General features: G+C 47.7%; 1 protein-coding gene across 4 annotated transcripts in view; it reads left to right on the forward strand.

Annotated features, from left to right (window-relative positions):
• The window catches only part of ENDOV (endonuclease V), a 164,671-nt gene that overhangs the window by 5,971 nt on the left and 136,059 nt on the right, over positions 1-22,641 (forward strand). The window contains exons 2-3 of one of the 4 annotated variants that reach the window (XM_078778966.1): positions 2,556-2,727; positions 6,290-6,424. In XM_078778966.1, the coding sequence (XP_078635092.1) occupies positions 2,556-2,727; positions 6,290-6,424 (307 nt within the window). Of the gene's footprint in view, positions 1-2,555; positions 2,755-6,286; positions 6,425-22,641 lie in introns of all 4 variants that reach the window. The other 3 variants (XM_078778964.1, XM_078778963.1, XM_078778965.1) reach the window with 3 other exon arrangements.

Raw genomic sequence — 22,641 nt, forward strand, 5'->3', positions numbered from 1 at the left:
GATGATAACACAGATACGGCTAAGAGTTTCACACTGCTATCACATTTTTTTCAGCACTAGGGACCTTGGCCTTGCCAAAAATAACTGTTAGCCATCCTCCCTCTGATTGAGCATGGTCGACCCCTCGGCTCATAGCCTATTAGCATCCTCAACGTCTTCAGCCGAAATGCAGAAAGGATAACCGGCTTTGTTTCCATTCACTCCACAAGTTGAGATGCATTGCCCCCCCTGTCATTTAACCAAATCGGCAGTTTGTAGTTCAATCCGGACTTTTTATTTATTTATTTATTTATGTATTTTTTGGTATCCAGGATCGAGGCTCGTGAAAGAGCTAACATTTATCACACAAAAAATCAAACAGACACACAAAGTATATAATATTATGATGATAATTTGGATCATGGGTCGTAGTTTAATGCAATTCAAATTTTAACTTCTCATTTCTTTACAAATGGATTAAGATGGAATTTAAATGAACGAATTTTTTCATTCAGTGGCTCCTGTAGAATATTTTAATGATAATTATGACGTCATAGGTCACGTGGTACAGGCGCCATCTTTGAAAAACGTTGCACCTCCATATCTCTGAAACCACTCCATGGAAAAAATTGAGACCTGGCTCATTGTCAAGTACTCCCCATGGGGAACAAGATATGTTAATGATGATGTCATCGGTGCCTTCGTTATGACGTCATAATTCGACAAGTACAACACAGTCTGATCAGTTTGAAATGTATTGAGCGTGATCTATGCAACAATTGTATTAGAGAATCTAAATTTATGATTTCATCGCTCACGTGGTCTGGCAGCCATATTGGATCAAAGAAAAAAAAAATGTTCAAAAACAGAAGAGTTTGCTCGCAATAAGTTGACTGCGCAGGGTAAGTATTCTATGAATACCATCGAGTTTATCATGGAACAACGAATGGCAGGATGTGTTCTCTCTACCTATAAATGTTTTGTGTATCCTTAAATAAAATGTGTTGCATGCATATATGAGTATAAAGTACGTATTTTGTAGATATGGCACAAGCATAATGGCTCAAAAGGCTTCTTCCTATTTCTGACATCCCAAATCCATGATATTGGTATTTTCCAGGCTTAGACCTAGTTAGGAGCCGAAGTTGAGCATACACGTATGCTGGAAATTTTAACCCCTGCCTGACCCCCAATATGAGCCATGTATGCACCAGGGTGATCCTCCGTGTGGCCAGAATAAATGTATGGCCCATTATAACATGTCAATGAAATAGCTGCGTGGGAGATGGGGTTTTGCAATCACTTCTGTGTGTCTGTCTTTGTCTGTGTCTGTCAAGGCCATAACTTCTTTTTTTTTGCCATTTGAGCTTTTGTCCTCAAATATTCAACAAAGGTTTATTATAAGGGTATAGAAAAGACAAATTAATAATTTGGTCAAAAGGTCAAAAGTAAACGTCACGTAAAATCGTCAATTTTCATGCAATTGACCTCAAATTTAAAGAATTTGCATATTGGGTCACTGAATTTATTTTTTTTTCTCGTTTTTTTGTATACAAGATCGAGGCTCGTGAAAGAGCTAACATTAATCACACAAAAAGACAAACCGACACACAAAACAAAAACTGACTTGACTGGTTCACCAGTCAAAAGGTAGAAGCCAATTGTTTTTTTAAATCAAAAGGTCAAAGGTTGCATGAAATCGTCAATTTTCATCCAATTAACCTGACATTTAAAGAATTTGCATATTGGGTCACTGAATTGGTTCACCAATCAAAAGCTAGAAGCTGATTGTTTTGTGTTTTTAAATCAAAAGGTCAAAGGTTGCATGAAATCGTCAATTTTCATCTGATTGACCTGAAATTTTAAGAATTTGCATATTCAGTCACTGAATTGGTTCACCAATAAAACCTGAGTACCCGATTGTTTTAAGGTCAAATGGTCAAGGTCATAAAATTGTCAATTTCCATCTGATTGACTTGAAATTTGAGCAGGATTTGCTTATTGGGTCACTGAATCGAATTGCTAATGAGGTCAAAAAGGTCAAGGTTGCATAAAATTGTCAATTTTCATCTGATTGACTTGAAATTTGAGCAGGATTTGCTTATTGGGTCACTGAATCGAATTGCTAATGAGGTCAAAAAGGTCAAGGTTGCATAAAATTGTCAATTTTCATCTGATTGACCTGAAAAATAAAAATTCATATTGGGTCACTGAATTGGTTCACCAATCAATGCTCGAAGCTGATTGTTTTTTTTTTTTAAGATCAAAAGGTCAAGGTTGCATAAAATCATCAATCTTCATTCGATTGATTTGAAACTTGACCAGGCTTTGCATATTGGGTGACTGAAGCCAATTGCTTTGGAGGTCAAAGGGTCATGGTTGCATAAAATCGTCAATTTTTTTATTTTATTTATTTTTGCTGTTTTTGTCATGTTTAGCATACGGAAGAAGAAGTAAGAATACCAAGCGAACACGCATGCGGATGGCCGTTGCATTTTCATATACTTTCTCGTTTATATCAGTAATGGGAATGCATGCAGATACTCGAGCGCTGAAGCGTATCATATAAATCACAGGGAACAATTGGAGCTGAAGTCCAAGGTGGTTCAGAGTGACACGGAGAGGTGGCAGCAGGAACCGGGGCTTGCGGGGTTGGAAAGGGTGGCCGGAGCAGACATCTCATTCTCGAAGAAAAACGAAGGCCAAGCTTGTGTCTCTCTTGTGGTGCTGGAGTTTCCAACGCTTCAGGTCTCGCTTGTTTCCAAAATGCTTGATGTATGTATTATGCTTCAGGAAACTCAGATGTGTAAGGAGGACACGATGTTTGTTTTTGATCCATTGATGCTTGTTTTTAGAGCTCAGTCCTACAGGAATTATTGGTGAATTGATTTCAATGATGTCACTTCGGAAGATAGGAAATGGAAGGTCATTTTCTTTATTGAGAAATGGATCAAAGTGTTAGATGTGTGGCTCAAAACATTTTTTCCGTCTCAACCTCACACAAATTAAATAAATACACAATAACACCACCAACCCATGCTACAAATGTACAACTACCTCTAACATAGACATCAATTCATACAATTGTGTTTTCTCCCCTGTCTCTGTCTGTCTTTGTTTGTTTGACTGTGAACAAGATATCTCAAAAAGTTGTGGACGGATTCAAACGAAATTTGGCAGAGATGTAGTGTATGTAACAAATACGAAATGATTAGATGTTGGTGAAGATCCGGATTCGGATCCGGCTAGTATAATTTTTAAAGTAATTCTTCACCATTGGGAGATGGGGGGGGGGGGGGGGGGGGGGGGGGAAAACTATACATCGCACGATATCTCAAAAAGTTGTGGACGGATTTGGACGAAACTTGGTGGACAGGTTTGGTATGTGACAAGGATGAATCAATTCGATTTTGGTGAAGATCTGCCTATGGATTCGGATACGAGAATTATTTAATTTTTAAGTGATTCTTCACCATTGAGAGATGGGGCGAAAAGCGATATATAACATATTTTAAAATGTTTTGGACGAGTTATGACTAAACTTGGTGGACGAGTTGTTTCGGTGCCGAGAACAAGCCGATTAGATTTTGGTTCCGGTCCGAATCCAGATCCGGCCTATCAGTGGGAAACGAAGCATAAACTGTTCAGCCTGGCAGGGAGATATACGCTCTACCGAGTGCCGTGCTTGTTACTAATGCCATCTATGACAAAAATGTCAAAATATGTCGATGGCAATCTGTAAAGGGATTGTGGTGATTTCTTGTGGTGTCATTCCTACCTTGCCATTCCTTGTCATTCCTTCCTAACTTGTCTGGGTGTTTTTCAGAGATTCTAACCCGACATGTTCAGTTTAAAAAAAAATATAATGTTACGTTTGTGGGGGTATGTGATGAAATACCATAGTGTAGATAGAACTGTGCAGACTGCATGGACCAAGTGCGAGTAGGAAAGCAATCTCGATGTATTTAAGTCTGAGGGCCTTTCTCTGAGGGCCTTTCACTCACTCACCGCAGACAGGTAGGTGGTCTTTCTGTCTTCTACCGACTCCTCTCCGGCCTTGCACCCCCAGCTCTCTCTGTGCTCTGTCCCCCAAATATTCCTACAGGTCGCACAAGATCTGCCAGCAACCCTCTGATGGTTAAACTGCCGAAATCTCGGCTCTCTGCTCACCTTCACTCTTTCATTCCTCTTTTCTCCCGCCTCTGGAACAAACTCCCTCACTCCCTTCAATCCCACTCCTCCCTCCAGGTCTTTAAAACAGCTGTTCACCACCATCTCTTATCTTCCCCCATCCAAAACCTTGATCTTTTCTACCCCCGCTAATTCACCCCAGATCCACCTTGTTTGAAATTCCAACTTCTTTCCTGGAAGTCCTGGCAGTGTCCATATGTTTTATACCTCTCCCACCGCCCCCTTCCCTTGCCCCCCCCCCAAAGCCCTCGCCCTCTCTCAGATCTCTCGATGTCTCCATGTCTCTCGGTCCCTGCTCTCAAATGTTGTGTTTGTGTCCTTCCCCCTCTCTCCCCATCTTGTCTACCGCTCCCGATGTTATATGTTTTATGTGTCGGTTTGTCTTTCTGTGTGATTAATGTTCGCTCTTTCACGAGCCTCGATCTTGTATACAAAAAAAAAAAAAAAAAAAAAAGTAGAAAATCTGTGAGCTTAAGATCGTGAACGTGTCTTCGCACAGGGGGTGAAGCTTGTGTTAACTAGGTAGGGTTAAGATTAGCTTCTATGTGATTGCCCCCTGTGGTTTTTCCCTACGTTTTTATAACAAGGCAGGCCATAAAAAAACTCCTCGTTACGCCAACAACAATAACAACGAGCGCTCCATTAACCCGCAGTAACCGCCCACAGAACCGGAACGAACCCGAGCAGAGCCGATCGACAAGTAAGCCCGCCCACATGAACATGATAGGAAAAAGGCCTCGCCCAGCAAAGGCGGAAAATCGGTGGGCAGTCAAGAGGGCCATGAGGCCCTGCCCTCAAAGTGCATGATTGGACAGTGTGATGTCAGAGCGAGAGCTAGGAGGAAGAAGAATCACTCGGTCTCTCTCTCGTTCTGGCTTTGGTCAGAAGCGGTCGCTTTTGTCTCGGGTGAGCTCGTGAAGTGAACTTTTCGGAGCTTTGGAACTTTTGCAATGTTGGAGGAGGGGGGGGGGGGGGGGCGTTGTTTGACTCTGTGCTTCGGGGGAGGAGAGAGCCGCGTCTCGCTTGGGGTGGAAGCGAGGAAGGGCGGGTTAGCTGCTTGCTCACGTCTGGGCGTTTTCGGCACCATTTGTTGCAGCGTTTCTCACGCGGATGGCTGCACAGACTTCCGCGACCATCAAGCTCCCAGGCGTAGTTGGATGCCAAGCTGAGTGCTGGCCAGCTTAAAACAATTTACTTTATTTTATCTTTCCGCTTGTTCGTCTCTGTGTCTGAGTGGAGGATCCTCAAGTAGGAAATATTAGACTTACCTCACCGTTCATTTTTTATTCATTACATTTACTTTCATTAAATTCATTATTGTTGCATTTTATTGTCGTGTGTGTCTCTGTGTTTGTGGGTTCGAGTATAAGCCCATGTGGCGGCCGTCCAGGTAAGCACTTTGGTTCCTTCACTCACGCACGACGGGCAAACCGCCAGTTTTGGCTATGCGCCTCGGAGTTAAGGACTGACCGGCTATCCGTCCAAGGCTGGTGTTCATCAGCTACGGACTTGACAATATTTTTCTGACTTGTTCATATCGGGTTACCTACATATTATGCAGCACACATGCGGGAATAGGAAGAATGCGTGTGGTAGAGGGTGCTGTGTCAAGCCAGAGGATCACAATTGTAGATACATTTTATGTTTCCTTCTTTGTTGCTGTATTGACATTTTTAGAGCCACGTGTCTCCATGCATGGCAAATGGACATTATAAACATGCATAACTTACTTTGCACAACTTGAAAGGTGTAAAAATTTTTTTGTGGTATGACAAGATGTCTCAGAGCTGACATACTTACCTCTGTATGATGAAGGTGCAAAAGCGTCTCCTCGATGTTTTTATTTTTAACGAACGAACAATAACCCTTTTTCAAACGACCTTTTTCATACTTTTGAAACATGATTTTGTCAACTAGATGGTAGACAGAGATGGATGTAAGCATTGGATTTGAAGACCTGAACGTAAAGTGTGACTTTCTCATTATTGATGAAAGTAATATGCCACTAAATGAGGTACAGTAGAGGGTTGATGTTTATTCCTTACATCTTCCAATATGATATCTTTATTTACTTTTTGAGCCAAGTGATGATGGTGCAGCAATCCCATTTTATCAGCAGGTGGTGTATGAATCGTGTGAAATGGTCTTCATGACTGCTTCTTACGTGCCCGGCTATCTGGCATTCCGTGAGGTCAAGCCAATTGCCACAGCGCTCACAGCCTTGTGCAAGAGTAGACCCCAGCTGGCACCTCAGGTCAGTTCTGCACTCACCCCTCCAAGTCACTTTGCCTTTGGTGCCAGTTTCTTTGCCTCTATGTTTAGCTACACTGAATATGTAAAACAAACTCAGGAAGGCCCAGTGACGAGGCATGGAAAGGGTTAATGTGATACTGTTAACACAAGAGGGCGTAAGAACCTGCACCTTGCATGAATGTAATCTACAAGGTAAGTAGTCTAGGGTTTTCACAAGTGAAATACGATAAATAAATAAAAATACAGAATGTTGGATTGGCAATGCATAGCTTCTAAGTATATATTTTTGGGTGAGGTGAAGATGGAGGTGAGAGAGTGGTTTTAATGGAGTGAGAGGTGAGGAGAGAGAGGGAGTGAAGTCAGGAAGGTTTTAAGATGCTGCAGTGTGTCGTACCATCTGTCCTGCACGTCTGTGCCCACATTTGTATGCAACACGTGCATGGGGTTGCCGCATTGGCATGGGTGTTGCGAGACATTTTTTGACAACAGGAAGGTCTTTTGCTTGAATTCTGTCCCAGCCCTCACATTCCACTGTCCCACCCCCCCCCCGCCCCCCCCCCCCACCTTTACAACCAGCTCGTTGCTTGATGCATTTTTCAATGACTACAACTTTGGCCAAGTGGCAATTCCTGCATCCTCAGACATGAAAAATTCTCAGATTATTATTCAACACGTGTGGCCACTGGAGTGGAAATTCCCACCGTTGTAATCTGCAGAGAAGGTTAAGTATGTGCTGGCCTTGAAATTTGACCAGTCTTAGATTTAAATTCATCTCTTTTCATTGTTTTGAATGATGATCAAGCATGTCTGTTGGTAATTTTGGTCGCTCACCAAAGTGGTATTCCGACGGCAGCAAGCCAAGTGTTGTGTGATGTAGTTGTGCTCATGCAAAGACCCCACCCCCACCCCTAAATCCCCAGCCAGAATCAGTAACTTCAGCACCAGCGCTCTGTTTCTCCAGTAACCCCGGGGCCTGCACCAGTAACCCTGGGGACTGCATACACCCTTTTCAGGACACTTAATTTAGTGAAACGTGGCCACGGCTGGACCACAGGGCTTTTTTCTGATAGAATCGTATTCCAATGGAAATGGCAGATATGCAGCATTTCAATGTCCTGCAGGGGCTCAGATTTGGCGTGCAGATGCCATTAGGAACTGAAAGCAATCTGGGAGCTATAAACTTGATCATTCAGTTTCCTTTGGGGCTCGATGTATCCGATCATTGACCAATGTACTGGTGTACGATGCTAATTGTAACCTAATATTCCTTTGGTGTTTGGCATTTTCATGATCACGAAGCAATCCTGTGCACCATGGGAATGTAATAGCATTTTGAGAGAACTGGCCCTTTATGTTATCTGCAGGGCAACACTTGCCAAGACAATTAATGCAGTCTACTTTTCGACAAGGTGTGATGTTCAGGTACATATATATATATACGGTTGTGCCATAAAGGCAAACCCCCTATAGTTAAATTGTACGACAACATGTAGCCTGCAGTAGTTAGTTATGTCTTATTGAATGTAAAGATTAGTCCCTTTCCATTGTGTTGATAATCCACATCAAATATGCGTTGAGTTAGGCAGGATCTTCAAACCTTTGTTGGTTAAGGGAAGCCATTACTAATGTGCAGGAAGGCGTGGCCAAAAGCACGGCCCACGTGACCAATGGCGAGCCGGGAACCCGTCGCCATGATGCGACAAGCCTCAGCCAATGGGAGGCTGTGGAACATTTTTGGAGGCGTGGGCGGATCTGGTAAAAGCCTGCGAGGATCGCATTTCTACCTCTTGCTTTGGATTTTCGCAGTGCCGAGGACACACCTGCGCTCTTGCCCCTTTTTCGCCACGCCCACAACAAGACCTCGCTTGCTTTTTCGTTTCTCCCACGACACGTGTTTGGCCTTTGTGTTCTTTGTCGACACCGATCGCTCTTCGCCGATCTCTTGCGCCATCCGGCTGACCTGCAAGCGTTGGCCTTCTACACGACTCACCTGAGCTGAAGTTTGTCTGCCTGCGTGGCAGCTTGTCCCACCTGTGCTAAGTTCGTCCGTGCCGACTTCGAGGCGGCTGTTCGTCCTTCAGACCTGACCTCGTCCAGGCTGCACGTGAGGACCGAACTGCGCACACCAGACCACGTGGCCAATTGCGAGGCAATCCCAGCACGTACATCGGTATGCCCTTGACCAGAGTGTTATTCCCTGAGTGAGTGTGTCAGAGTGTGAAGGCGCTAGTGGGGTTAATAGTAGGTAAGACCTGATAAGCTATATCTTTTGTGTATTCTCTGTGCCTTCAAAATAAAAGGCTGTACATTTGGTTACTTTCCAACCTGTTCAGTACGTCCTTTCTCCATTGGCCTTGCATCATCCGAGACCGAATTTGGCTCGAATCGGGTTCATAAATCACGTAAGGTAACACCGCTTTCCACACCGTGCAAATCCGCTCGGCACGCAATTGAATAAGGTGTGTGAAAGCGAGGGTTCGATCCCCGGTTTCTCCGGTCACGTGTCTTGAAGGTATTTGGGAATATTGACCAGTAAATTCTTCGACGCGTGACTGGGAAATTGGTGATCGGAATTGCTTAGCAATCCGTCAACCACAAACTTAGTCGTGGACGGCGGCCTCAGTGGACCCGGAGTTTGAGGGGGAGCAGGGCATAAACCCCCCTTAGTACATCGACGAACCCGAGATCCGCAACAATATATATATTTTTGTTCCCCACTGATGATATGAAGGTCGCATAGTGACTGATATAAAAACCGAAAGGTTTTCAGAGTTACAAGTGTATGGAAGGCTCTCTGCGTTGCCCTGATGAAGCCCCAACAAGGGCGAAACCAGGTCGGTAACTGTGAGTTTTGCATGCACTTGTGACGGTATCTGAATTTATAATCCATAATGACGCACTGCTAGATGGTTCCCCTGGAGCTTTGCAGGCAATGTGGACATGCATGGCGATGACGTCATGACGTTTGCTCATTCGGTTGGAGAACCAGATTACAGATACGTATATATATATATATATATATCTATATATCTATATATATATATATATATATATATATATATATATATATATTGTTGCGGTTGTGAGAATAAAGGTAACTCCCCCTCGTAGTTAGTTGCACCACAACATGTAGCCTCGCTTAGTTCAGTTATATCTTATTGAATGTTAAGTATAGTCTCCTTTCCTGTGTTAGTATGCGTTGAGCAGGCCAGTAAGTGTAGGGCTCGATTGGGCTAGAATGCCATGTGCTATGCCCAGAACAAGCCTAGAAGGCCCAAGGAGGCGCTGCAGGGGAGTGGCCGGTAAGCGGCAGGCAGCCAATGAACGCTCAAGGGGAGTGGCTAACAACAGCAGCCAGAGGAGGGGCTTGGAACATTCGGGTAAGACTCTGGGGCGGGGCTATAAGACCGTGCCCCGGGCCCCCCGCGCCAGTCGCCCAGTCCCTCAATCTACGAGTATACCAGTGCCCCAGAGTCCCAGCCAGAGAGTCGAAGTCAGAGTGAACGAGGAGGAGAGTGTGCTTGGTGTGTCGATATTGCTAGGGCTCTCGGTGTGAACTCTCTCTCTCTCTCTGTGAACGGTCTCGCTCTTGCCCGCTGCCCCCCAACGATCTCTGCCGTGCCAAGCTCACTCTGTCGTAGTGAGGTGTGATCGAGGAATAGCACGAACTCTCCCTGTGCCCTGCGCTCTGCTGCCTGATAAGAGCGCTTGCGAGGACTGTCCCTCCCGGTGCCACAGACGCACGATCTCCCTGCCAATGAGCTCCCTGCACACGTGCCGCGAACACCTCGAGGGACACGCCCGGCGAGCTGACCGGAGCGAACGGCGCCAAGGATGCGTTTGGAGCGTGTACTTTTCCTTCCTCCTTTTCCCCGCGTGAGTGAGTGGGCCCTTGTCCGGGGATTAAGCAAGATTGATTAAGTATCTGCTCTGTGTCTCTTTTCTTTGGCCATTGTAAATTGTATAATAAACCTGTGTTCTTCGTTCCATTTGGTCGTTCACATCATTTTCCACTATTGGCTTCGCACTGTACGAATAAGACCGCTCAATTGGGTTCAATAAGGATTAACGGCATGAGTCACGTGACACGCAAACCGCTCGGCGTATCCGACTAGCGTGACTCGTGCGAGGTCCTGTCCCCGTTCTCGTGGCGGCGTGTGTATCGAAGGTACTTGGGGATTCGACCCGATACCCTCCCGCACGCTCGCTGTGGAAGTGGCGGCTCGGCCTCGTGGACTTGAAGGCCCGAGGGGGAAAAGGTTTTTTTTTTTTTTTTTTTTTTTTCCTTTCTTTCTTTCTGGGAAACAGAGTCGAGGCTCGTGAAAGAGCTAATATTTATCAACCAAACAAAGTATATAAAAAGGGGAGCGGTCGACAAGATGGGGAGAGAAGGGGGGGGGGGGGGAAGCACACAAACACAACATTTGAGAGCAGGGACATCGGGAGATGTGTGGGAGGGAGAGGGCCTGGGGGGAGGCAGGATAGGTATAAAAAACGTAAGGACACCAAGGACTTCCAGGAAAGAAGTCGGCACCTCAAAAAAGTGGATTTGGCGTGAAATTAGCGGGAGTAGAAAAGATCAAGGTTTTGGATTGGGGAAGATAAGAGATGGTGGTGAACAGTCGTTTTAAAGACCTGGAGGGAGGAGTGGGATTGAAGAGAGTGAGGGAGTTTGTTCCAGAGGCAAGAGAAAAGAGGAATGAAGGAGTGAAGGTGAGCAGAGAGTCTTGATTTTGGCAGTTTAACCATAAGAGGGTTGCAGGCAGATCTTGTGCGACCTGTAGGAATATTTTGGGGACAGAGCCCAGAGAGAGCTGGGGGAGCAAGGCCGGAGAGGAGTCAGTAGAAGATGGAAAGACCACCAACCTGCCTGCGGTGAGTAAGTGAAAGGCCCTCGGAGATAGCGTCATCGCGGGAGATTCCAATGATTCTGAACGCTAACGAGGGGTTTAACCCCCCTCTGTACGTCGACGGGCTCGAGAGATCCACATATATATGTATGTATATGTATATGTATATATATATATATATATATATATATATATATATATATATATATATATATAAAACTGTGAGAAATTGTAGAAACTCCACAGTACGAGCAGGGCGTCTCATTTGCATTGAATAAATAATCGGGAGATTAAATCAGACGCGGACGTAGCTTCAGGACTTCGATCTTTAATTTGACAAGCTTTCGACCAACAAAGGTCTTCTTCTGAGTCGGCCCCAAGAACTTCCGTTGAACTTGGGGCCGACTCAGAAGAAGACCTTTGTTGGTCGAAAGCTTGTCAAATTAAAGATCGAAGTCCTGAAGCTACGTCCGCGTCTGATTTAATCTCCCGATTATATATATATATATATATATATATATATATATATATATATATATATATATATATATATATATTGTTGCGGATATGAGGACTGTATATATTTTTTATTGTGTGAATGATTATTATTGTTTATTCTGCGCCTCCTGCCTCCGGAGCTGTGTAAAGGTCAAAGGGCATCCCATAATTAGTCCATAAAGCATCCACACCACAGCCAATCATGGAATACCCCTGTTCAATAGTTATATCTTATTCTGTGTTTTAGGGTAAGGCTGTGTCTCCCATTAATAGAAGTACTCCATTGCACCAAGTGAAAGAGATAGATTCCCTTCATTCCCATTCCCAAAACCTCCATTCCCCCTTTTCGTCAATTAGAAATTACCTCCCCTCCAATAACCGCCATTGACCACGAGGCAGGGTCGGAGAAGAAAGGCATGTCTCCACCTCGTCATAGAGGGGAGGAGTGAGCCAGCCCCACTCGACCAACCATGAGCCAGGGGTTTGGCTAGAGAGGGCGGAGGAAGAGCGATCGGGGAGGTTCGCAAAGGTTGAGGGGCGGGGCCTATATAACCCGCAGCGTGACGCTCCCCAAGGAGTCGAGCTTTGAAGAAGAAAGAGATGAGTACTGAGCATTGAGATGAGAAGAGGCTGCGCTGTTAGAGAGAGGCGCTGAGAGGAGGGAATGAGCAGGCGTGACCGCAGCTAAAATCCGCAGCGCGACGCTCCCAAAAGAGAAGCTGAGACAAGCTTTGGCAGAGATGAGCTTTTACCGGGAGAGAAAAGGGAGCCCAAGCCGTTGAGAAGAGAGAGGGTCCAAGAAGCAGAGCTGAGTTGTGTGGTTTTGGTCGTCAGTGGTTGCGTTGTGGTGGTCAGTGGTTGTGTTGGTTGCGTTGAGTTGTCGGTGGTGAGGAGTGATTGGACCAAGAGAACATAGAGAACATCCAAGGAGAGGACATCCCAGAAAGCACAAAGCCTGCTGTAAACCTGGAAAAGCACGCGACGTCCACAGCAGTAGCAGCAGCGGCGGCCACAGCAGCAACCACACTCAACAGCCGCTTGGGGCCTGGACGGCGGTATTGAGCAGGGCCGCGAAGGAACGGCGGCTGCTAAACGCGCCGATCGTGCTGCACAATACAACTCCAAGCCATCCTCTGCTTCCAGCCAATTCCTGTCATCATTCCCCGTGTGAGTCTGTCTTTTGTTTGTTCTGTCCCTGGGTTAATTAAGACTGTAGGTAAGCTAGCGTTGCACTGTGTATCTAATCTCGTCTGTAAATAAACGTGACTGCTTTCTTTTTGCTTGTGTGTATAATAAATCCAATTACTCTTCTGTACGTCTTCTCGTCTTATTCCTTTTCCTCTTTGCAATTCGGTCGTTTTAGAGTTTTCCAGATTGGGCAGCTGCGGTGCGATACGGCCAAAGTTTGGGGTGAATCTGGTGAGTTGGGGAAGAATCGGGGGAACTGTTAGGTCGCGGAAATACACCACCGCTCGGTCAAAATAACATCTTGTCCGCGACCCGTAACAATATATATATATATATATATATATTGTTACTGATCGCGGATTAAGATGTTATTTACCGAGCGGTGGTATTGCCGCGACCGTTACAGGATCCCTGACTCACCCGATTCACCCAGAACTTTGGCCGTATCGCACCACAGCTGCCCAATCTGGGAAAAGACTGAAACGACGAAATGCAAGAGGAAAAGGAATAAAACGAGAAGACGGACAGAAGAGTAATTGGATTTATTATTTACACACGCAAAAAGGAGCAATCAAGGTTTATTTACAACACATAAGACGCAGGTGACACAGTGCAAATACTAGCTTATAGTTATACAGACTTAACTTATTCCCAGGACAGAACAAACAAAGACACTGACTCACGCGGGGAATTGCAGAGTGGATTGCTGGCAGGAGGTGTGTGGCTGGAGGGGGGAAACGGCACGGAGCTGGCTGGAGCTTGATCCCGCACGGGACGTCGGGCTGGACCTCGACGGCCGCTGATGCCACCGGGCCTGTCGTGTGCGCGGGATCACGGGTCGGAGCTGCTTGGTGGAGCCGATGCGCTGGTGGGGGGGGTCTGGCGTGACGGGTTCTCTCCTCCTTACGCGCTGTTGCTCTGATGACCCAGCTCTTTTTCGTCCCTCCTTGTCTCAACTCAAAGTGCATCTCCTCCGGGAACACCCCCGCCGTGGGTTATATAGGCCCCGCCCCTCAACCTTTGCGAACCTCCCCCAAACGTTCTCTCCCCGCCCTCTCAAGCCAAACCCCTTGTTCATGGTTGGTCGAGTGGGGCTGGATCACTCCTCCCCTCTCTGACGAGGTGGGGACCCGCCTTTCTCCCCCAACCCTGCCTCGTGGTCAATGGCGGATGAAGGGAAAACCGCCCAACATGCAGTTGGCAATGCGAATTGCAATTGACGGAAAGGGGGGGGAATGGAAGTGTTGGGAGTGGGAATGAAGGGAATCTATCTCTTTCACTGGTGCAATGGAGTATTTCAATTAATGGGAGACACAGCCTTACTCTAAAAACACATAATAAGAGATAACTATCAAACAGAGGTATTCTATTATTTGGCTGACGTGTATGCTTGTGGACTAATTATGGGATGCCCTTTCACCTTTACACAGCTCCGGAGGTAGGGGGGCGCAGAATAAACAATAATAAATAATCGTACAGCACACAATCAAAAAAATACAGTCCTCATCTCCGCAACAATATATATATATATATATATATATATATATATATATATATATATATATATATATATATTGTTGCGGATATGGGATTTGCATCCATCCATATCCGCTTGTAAATATTCCCCTATTTCCTCAATACTTCCCAACTCTCCCCAATCCCCCATTCCCTAGTCCCATTTTCTGTAAACAACACTCTGTAGACCCGACCTCCCCCTATTTCCCCCATTAAATGTCGCACCCAGGTTCACCGCATCTCATGTAAGACAACTATAGGACATCTTGCTAGTTATTCTTAGTCTATGTCAGTTAAGGATTCGTTTCCATTAATTCTGACCCTTTGTTGCACCAGAATGTGATTGTATGGCACCGTTAGGAAGTTTAGGACCTCCCAATACCTCCCCGCAGCTCTTCCTCACAGTTCAACAACAACAACAACGAGCGCAGGGAGTGCGCGTCCTCACTCCGGCTTGGTAGGAGTGGTGGGAGGGCACCAGGCCTTCCCAACGAGCCGCCATCGGACATGTGCTCGACGGGGTTACCAAACAGGGGCTCCCTGTCGGCTCCTCGTCAAGGGCGGAGCCCGGTAACCCCCGCACCCAATGGAAGCGGTGGACTGGCCCCAGTGGGGCAGAACCAACCAGCCGAGGGCGTGTCACTCCCCGCTGAGCATGCGTAGTGAGAGGGAGGTGACGTCAGATGCGCGCTGAGCTTGGAGCAAGCAAGACCACCTCCGAGCGCTGTGAGGCCTCCCTGCATCTTTTGGACCGTGCTTTATCCTGTCCCCGAGCCAAGGTGCACCTTGTGCTATCGACCTACCTGTCCCTTCCTGCCATCAATCCCTGTGTAAGTCTACCTTGTCCGTTTGTCCGTGGTCTGTCTGGGTTAAGATAAGACGGTATTTAAGTGCCCATCTCTTCTGTGTCTTTACCTCACTCTGCCTTGTAATCTACCCCCTTTTCTCCACCACTGTAATTATACCCTCCTCCGGAGGTCTTGAGAACTGTACCCCTTGTGTCGTTTCATCTATCCCAGTCGTCGTGTCCTTTCCATCATTGATTTAGCATAGCGCGATTTGGCCAACGTCTGGGGGTATCAGGTGCACAAAATGGCGCCCTCGCGCACGTGGTTACAGCGGCACCAAATTTTGCCGCGCCCGTGACCGTAGCAGCGGGCTTTGATGTGGGGGACTTCCTGGCGCAATTCACCGAGATGCTGAGAATAGAGGGGGAGAAATTGGTTGATAAAATGGCGAGGGACAGAGTCGCATATGAGGTAAGGGAAGCGGAGAGGGACAGAGACCGCAGGGTGGGCGAGAGAGTCCCAAGGGTGCACGACGAGGTAACGCGGGTCGAGAAGCACTGGTTGAGCGAAGCGGAGGAAAGCGCGGGTACAATGATGGGGGTAGAAATCGCGACACGGGGTTTGGAAAAGCCGGCGACCGATGAGGTAGAGGGAATTTTATTAAAACCAACGGTCGTCGAGGGGAACAAAGACAAAGCAGTAGTGGGTACAATTAAAATTGAAGAGATGACGGAGGTAGCCCGGGAATTGCAGGGAGAAATGGAATATGTACAAAGTCCCTGCTCAAATCATAATGGTGTGCTCACTAACCAAATAAAGAGTTTGCAGGTTTTGGTGCAGGGAGGAAGAAGAACCCCGAAGGTGAGACGTGCTGTGTATTGTGCGGGGAGATTTTGTAAGAGGATGTTTGGCGACAAAAGAACTTTCGCGCGCTTGGGATCGAGGAGGCATCCGGGCGTTGGTGAAGGGTCCCGTGTGAGTAAAAATGGCACGCGTGTGAGGAAAAAGTGTGCGTCAAAGGGTGAGCGTGTTACGAAGCGCGAGTGTGATACCGAGTGCGAGCGAGAATGCACGTCGGGGTGTACGGGGTGTGACACAGGGAGTGAGAGCAATACGGAGTGTACGTGCGAGGGTGAGTGTGACACGGAGAGCAAGGTGGTGGTGGAACGTGTGCGAGGAAGCACACCTGAGTTGGTGGTAGCGCGAGTGTGGGAGAGCCCATGTGAGCGCGTTAGTGGGTGGATGCCAGAGTGCACGCCCATGGTGAGTGTTACGGAGGACGTAACGGAGGAGAGGTGTGGACCGAGGTGTGCGCGAGAGGAGTGGTGTGTAACAGGGAGAGCGTTGGTGGAATGTACGGACGGCGTTGGAATGCCGGGTTTTGTGAGGGTGAAAGGGGTAGCGTATGCGTGTGAGCATGCCGGTGAAGCATCGACGGTAACCGGGTTAGCGGTTAGAGCGACGGATAGCCGATGCGAGCACTCGGTGCGAGGAGCCCTTTGTTGGATGCGAGGCCCGGCGCGGATCGAAGCTGCGTCGTTTCTCTTCGAAGCGTCGTTGCCGATTCGGGCTTGGCCCCGCCCCGCACGGTCGAGTCCGGGCCTTGTCGGGCCAGGCGACCGGTCCGGTTCAAGGGCGAGTGGGAGGAAGCGGAACGGTGCCCCCTCGTGGGGACGGGGTTCCGACCGAGGGAGATTGAGCCATCGGGCCCGGGACCGCAAGGTGCCGCGCCGAGATGGTGCGTGGAATCTCGGCCCGACCAAACCACCTCCCTTGAACCGAAAGCCGGACGGATTCAACCTGCAGGCGACCAAACCACCCGAATTCATTGCTCGGCTTTACGAAGCCGAGTTTAATGATGTCATGACGCACCGAGGCTAGGATATAGCGGACTGTGATGATGGTGATAGTGATAGTGATAGTGTTTTGATCCGAAATTTCGAAAAGTAAATAGAATTGGCAGATGATTGGCAAATTTTTGATTGGCTGAAATTTGGTGAGCAAAATTGATAGTGGGACCTCCCCGATGTGGTGGGATGGCAGCCTTGCCATCTCTCACAGGCGGGGGGGCAAAGGAGCACTAGTTTATGGGGTTGATGGCAGTGAAAACTAGCCCGGGTGGGTTAGGATATTGTGTGTAGGGATCTAGCGAAGATGACATTAGGTAACGTTAAGATTAGTTAGTGACCAGGATACCTGTAGTGGGGACGCAGGTAGATTAGTGTGGATGATAATGACGTGGTATGTGCTTAGTTTAAAGGGAAGACGGAGGAGCGCGAGTTTTAGAAGGGAGTAGACAGAGCAGATGATGCAGTATGAATGGAAGTGCTGGTGAGCAGCTTCAAATGAGGCATCGGTGAGGCAATGCTCCGAGGTGTGTGTGAGGGTACAAGTGATGAATGAGAGAGCATTGCGGATGAGTGTCATGGTGAGTAGTGAGTGTTGTGGATCAGCGCGAATGCGCTTGGGGGAGAGAAGGGTGCAGGCGGCACCAAGTATGAGAGCACAGGTGTGCAAGTACAGGTGTGTGGAATATATGGAGCAAAGAATGAGTGGTGTGGAGAGAGTTGGAGTAAGTGGTACGGAGTGGTGTGCGTGGTGCGAAGGTGTGGATGGGGGAAGAGTGGACCCCCATCACGGATACCCGGGGCGGGTAGTGTAAGTGTTAGGTAGAGGGTATAGGTAAATTGTGGTTGGATATTGGCATCTGTGGTGCGGGTGGAAGAATGATGATTGGATGGGTGCATTAGTGTTGTGGAAATGGCTGGGCGTGTAGCCTGTTAGTGTGTGTAGTTGGTTTGGGCACTCCACCACTGTGAGGATGTCGGCCAGGTGAGGCCGCAGGTGGGCTCTGGGAGCCGGTAGTTGTGGATGGGGCCCGAGGATCCGGAGGACGGACCCGGGTAGCCCAGTGCCAGAGGGCACCAAGGGGTGACAGAGCCAGGAGGGGCCTTCCCCAGTTAGTTAGGTTAGGGTGAGGAGCTAGGTAAGCTCGGGTGGCAACTGCAGTGGTGGAGGTGTGCAGGTGGGTAGACCTGCTGGGAGAGCTACACGTCACAGCCCAGAAATTGTGCAAGGGCACCGGGAGATGAATCGGGGGAGTGAGACCCCAAATTGAGCAGCATCACAGTTTGGTCAATGGGAATTGGTTTTTAGAACCCATAGTGTAAGATGGCCAATGGATTGGCAGGGAAAGACCCCGGGTAGTGTAACGAGTGTTAATGTCATTTAGAGGACTAGGGCGTGCCCGTACGTGGGTGCAAAAAAACATGCGTGCAAACAACAACAACAAAAAAAAACTTTGAAACCACGTGGCAGTAACGACCACAGAACCCCCCCCCTCTATTTACATGAAATGGTTTGGTCCATTCGCAAACCCAAAGCGAACGGCTTGCGAGTACGGTAGAACCCCCCCCTCTATTTACATGAAATGGTTTGGTCCTTTCGCAAAGCCAAAGCGAACGGCTTGCGAGTACGGTGACCATACCTTGGGAACCACTTGTCCGATTAATTTCAAACCTTGAAAAGGCACATCCTCGGGTCCCCAGCAATATACCTGGCAAGTTTCAAGTATATCGGACCCGTGGTTGTCGAGAAACAGCGGGCACAGACAAACACACACACAGACACACACACATACACACAGAGATTACTGGAATTATAGATAGATAGTTAGGATTGAAGTCTCCTCGCACCATCCACATGCACTCACCTGAGATGACGTACCTCCACACCATGCCAGGTTGTTTTATTATTTTTGATGCAAATGTTTGGATTGTGAGATGCATCATGACGTGGGTGTGACATTGTGCTTGATGTTCCATCTCTTCCTCCTTAAAAGGATTGATGATGAATTTGGTGATGGCAAATTTTGAAGTAGAGGGATTGTGGTGACGAATTTGGTGTAAGGGAAATGTGGGGAAGACGTGACAGTAGCGACGAATTTGTAAATGTGTAGATTTTGTAAATATGGGGTAAGGGCAAGGGTAGTGTAGGTGACAGGGGGGGTGACGTACGGTAGGGACGAGCTTTCTCATTTCGCTCTCCGTACGCATTTCGCCTTGCATTGCCTTATTGATGTGTACCCTTGTGACCTTACCCCTCGCTCATTTGTCTTGTCCCCCTTTTGTCTCCCACATGACCTGTGCGCCATTGGGTGCCGAGGGGAGCGTGCGTGAGTCGGCCATTGTGCGCCCGAAATTCCCAGAACCAGCTGTCTGCATAGATGCACCACAGTATGGACCACATGCCTGTGGCCGAGCACCACGTATGGACCCCATGGGTTGGGGCATGGCCCCTCTGCTGGAACCGGCCATGAGGGCCCGAAATCTTGCTGGCGGACCTTGGCCACAGGGCACCGATGCCCCACAGGTGAACCACACTAGTCGGCCTGGTGGGCCATAAATAAATAAAAGGGACACGTTGGGTGCAAGTTTTAATACAAATATGCCGCCAGCAAAGGAAAATGACAACAACTGGAAGAAATAATAATAGCCAGCAGAGGGAGCCGAAGAGCAAGAGACCACCTGCAGGGTTAGGGGTTGTTGTTTTTATTTTCATGAACAATGGAGACTGCACCAATTGGTGCTTGATGGTGTTTTGGTGCGTTTTTGGGTGCTTTCATGGTGCATTGATGCAGAGCAGACTGTCTCCCCCCCAGAAAGAACAATTACAGGTCCTGGGTTAGTCTTGTAAATAAAAGTAGCGTCAACTGTAAATGAAGCTCCCTACCGGCTGTATGTTTAGTTTGAGGATGCTTTCCGCGATTCGGTTATCCTGTGGGTGTGTTTCTGTTAGGAGAAGGGTGCAACGTCGCAGGGGGACATATTTACTCATTTGTGAACATCTGTAAAACTGTCGCACTCAGGGTTGAGTTAATAGTAGAGGGAACTACATCTGAGTGCCACACTAAAGTAGGTAAAATTTATCGGGTCGGGACGCCCCGAGGTCGAGAAGGGTGCAGTGTTGCGGATATGGGATTTGCATCCATCCATATCCGCTTGTAAATATTCCCCTATTTCCTCAATACTTCCCAACTCTCCCCAATCCCCAATCCCCCATTCCCTAGTCCCATTTTCTGTAAACAACACTCTGTAGACCCGACCTCCCCATATTTCCCCCATTAAATGTCGCACCCAGGTTCACCGCATCTCATGTAAGACACCTATAGGACATCTTGCTAGTTATTCTTAGTCTATGTCAGTTAAGGATTCGTTTCCATTAATTCTGACCCTTCGTTGCACCAGAAGGTGATTGTATGGCACCGTTAGGAAGTTTAGGACCTCCCAATACCTCCCCGCAGCTCTTCCTCACAGTTCAACAACAACAACAACAACAATGAGCGCAGGGAGTGCGCGTCCTCACTCCGGCTTGGTAGGAGTGGTGGGAGGGCACCAGGCCTTCCCAACGAGCCGCCATCGGACATGTGCTCGACGGGGTTACCAAACAGGGGCTCCCTGTTGGCTCCTCGTCAAGGGCGGAGCCCGGTAACCCCCGCACCCAATGGAAGCGGTGGACCGGCCCCAGTGGGGCGGAACCAACCAGCCGAGGGCGTGTCACTCCCCGCTGAGCATGCGTAGTGAGAGGGAGGTGACGTCAGATGCGCGCTGAGCTTGGAGCAAGCAAGACCACCTCCGAGCGCTGTGAGGCCTCCCTGCATCTTTTGGACCGTGTTTTATCCTGTCCCCGAGTCAAGGTGCACCTTGTGCTATCGACCTACCTGTCCCTTCCTGCCATCAATCCCTGTGTAAGTCTACCTTGTCCGTTTGTCCGTGGTCTGTCTGGGTTAAGATAAGACGGTATTTAAGTGCCCATCTCTTCTGTGTCTTTACCTCACTCTGCCTTGTAATCTACCCCCTTTTCTCCACCACTGTAATTATACCCTCCTCCGGAGGTCTTGAGAACTGTACCCCTTGCGTCGTTTCATCTATCCCAGTCGTCGTGTCCTTTCCATCATTGATTTAGCATAGCGCGATTTGGCCAACGTCTGGGTGAATCGGGTGAGTCGGGAAGAAATGGGGAAGCACTGTTCGGCCGCGGTAATACCACCGCTCGGTAAATAACATCCTAATCCGCGGTCCGTAACAATATATATATATATATATATATATATATATATATATATATATATATATATATACTGTGTATATATATATACTGTGTATATATATATATATATATATATATATATATATATATATATATATATATATATATATATATATATATATATATATATATATATATATTGTCGCGGGACCCCTGGTCCTGAATGCCAAACAGGAAATCAGAGCTGTCTCCCTTGACACATCAATCACGTGCCTTCGATATGGTCTGGCACCCCGCTCTGCTCACCAAACTCTCCTCTTATGGTATCCATGGAAATCTCCACGCATGGCTTGCAGACTTCCTCTCTGGTCATAGTCAACTTGTGGCCCTGAATCGTTTTCTCTCATCTCCCCTTCCTGTTCAGGCTGGAGTTCCTGAAGGCAGTGTTCTGGGCCCTGTGCTTTTTCTCGTCTTCATCAATGATCTCTCCGACTCTCTGGAAAACCATCTCTATCTCTTTGCTGATGTCTGCACTCTCTGCCGCTCCATACCCCATCCCTCAGATCGGCAGTCTGCAGCCTCCTCACTCTCTTGCAGACCTGGACAAAATCACAGACTGATCAAACAAGTGGAACATGTCTTCAAATCTCACACTCTCACTATGGCCCCTGTCACACCGGGCCTGCAACCAGGTTACGACCTAGCTGCGACCGAAAAATGTTGGAATCGCGGGCAAATCGTAGAAAGAGCGCGCGACTGGTCGCAGAGGTCGTGGGTGATCGCCAGAGCAAAATCAGTCGCAGCAAGGTCGATGGTCATGTTCAAAACTTCTGACCTGCAATTCCAAATCGTAAGAGGTTGCAGACAGGTCTTACATGGCCGTACCACCAGTCGCGCATGGACGCACCACCAGTCGTGCATGATCGCAGGTCAAGTAGTCACACGATTGGTCGTGCTACTGGTTCTGCCACCTGACGATTGGTGGTGCCACCTGTCGTACGACCTCACGATTGGTCGTGCGACCAGTCACGACCTGTCCCGACTGGTTGCACGACCTTACGATTGGTGGTACCACCAGTCTTTAGCTCGCAGCTCGCAGTCTTTAGCTCGCCAAGGCTGTGCGCGTTTACCTCAAGCACTACTACAACAACGTCGGCAGTGTCCCATGGCAGGATAACATGATCTAGTAGTACATGGGCTTATGTATATTTGTGGACCGTTTTGCTAGATTCTTGGCAACTAGGCTTAAATCACTCTAAATAGCATATCAAATAAAAAAATTGCTGTTGCCAAATTTTCACGACATCTTCATGGCGGCCATCTTGGATTTC

Source organism: Myxine glutinosa, chromosome 5, assembly GCF_964187855.1.
Source record: "Myxine glutinosa chromosome 5, kmMyxGlut1.1, whole genome shotgun sequence".
NCBI lineage: Eukaryota > Metazoa > Chordata > Myxini > Myxiniformes > Myxinidae > Myxine > Myxine glutinosa.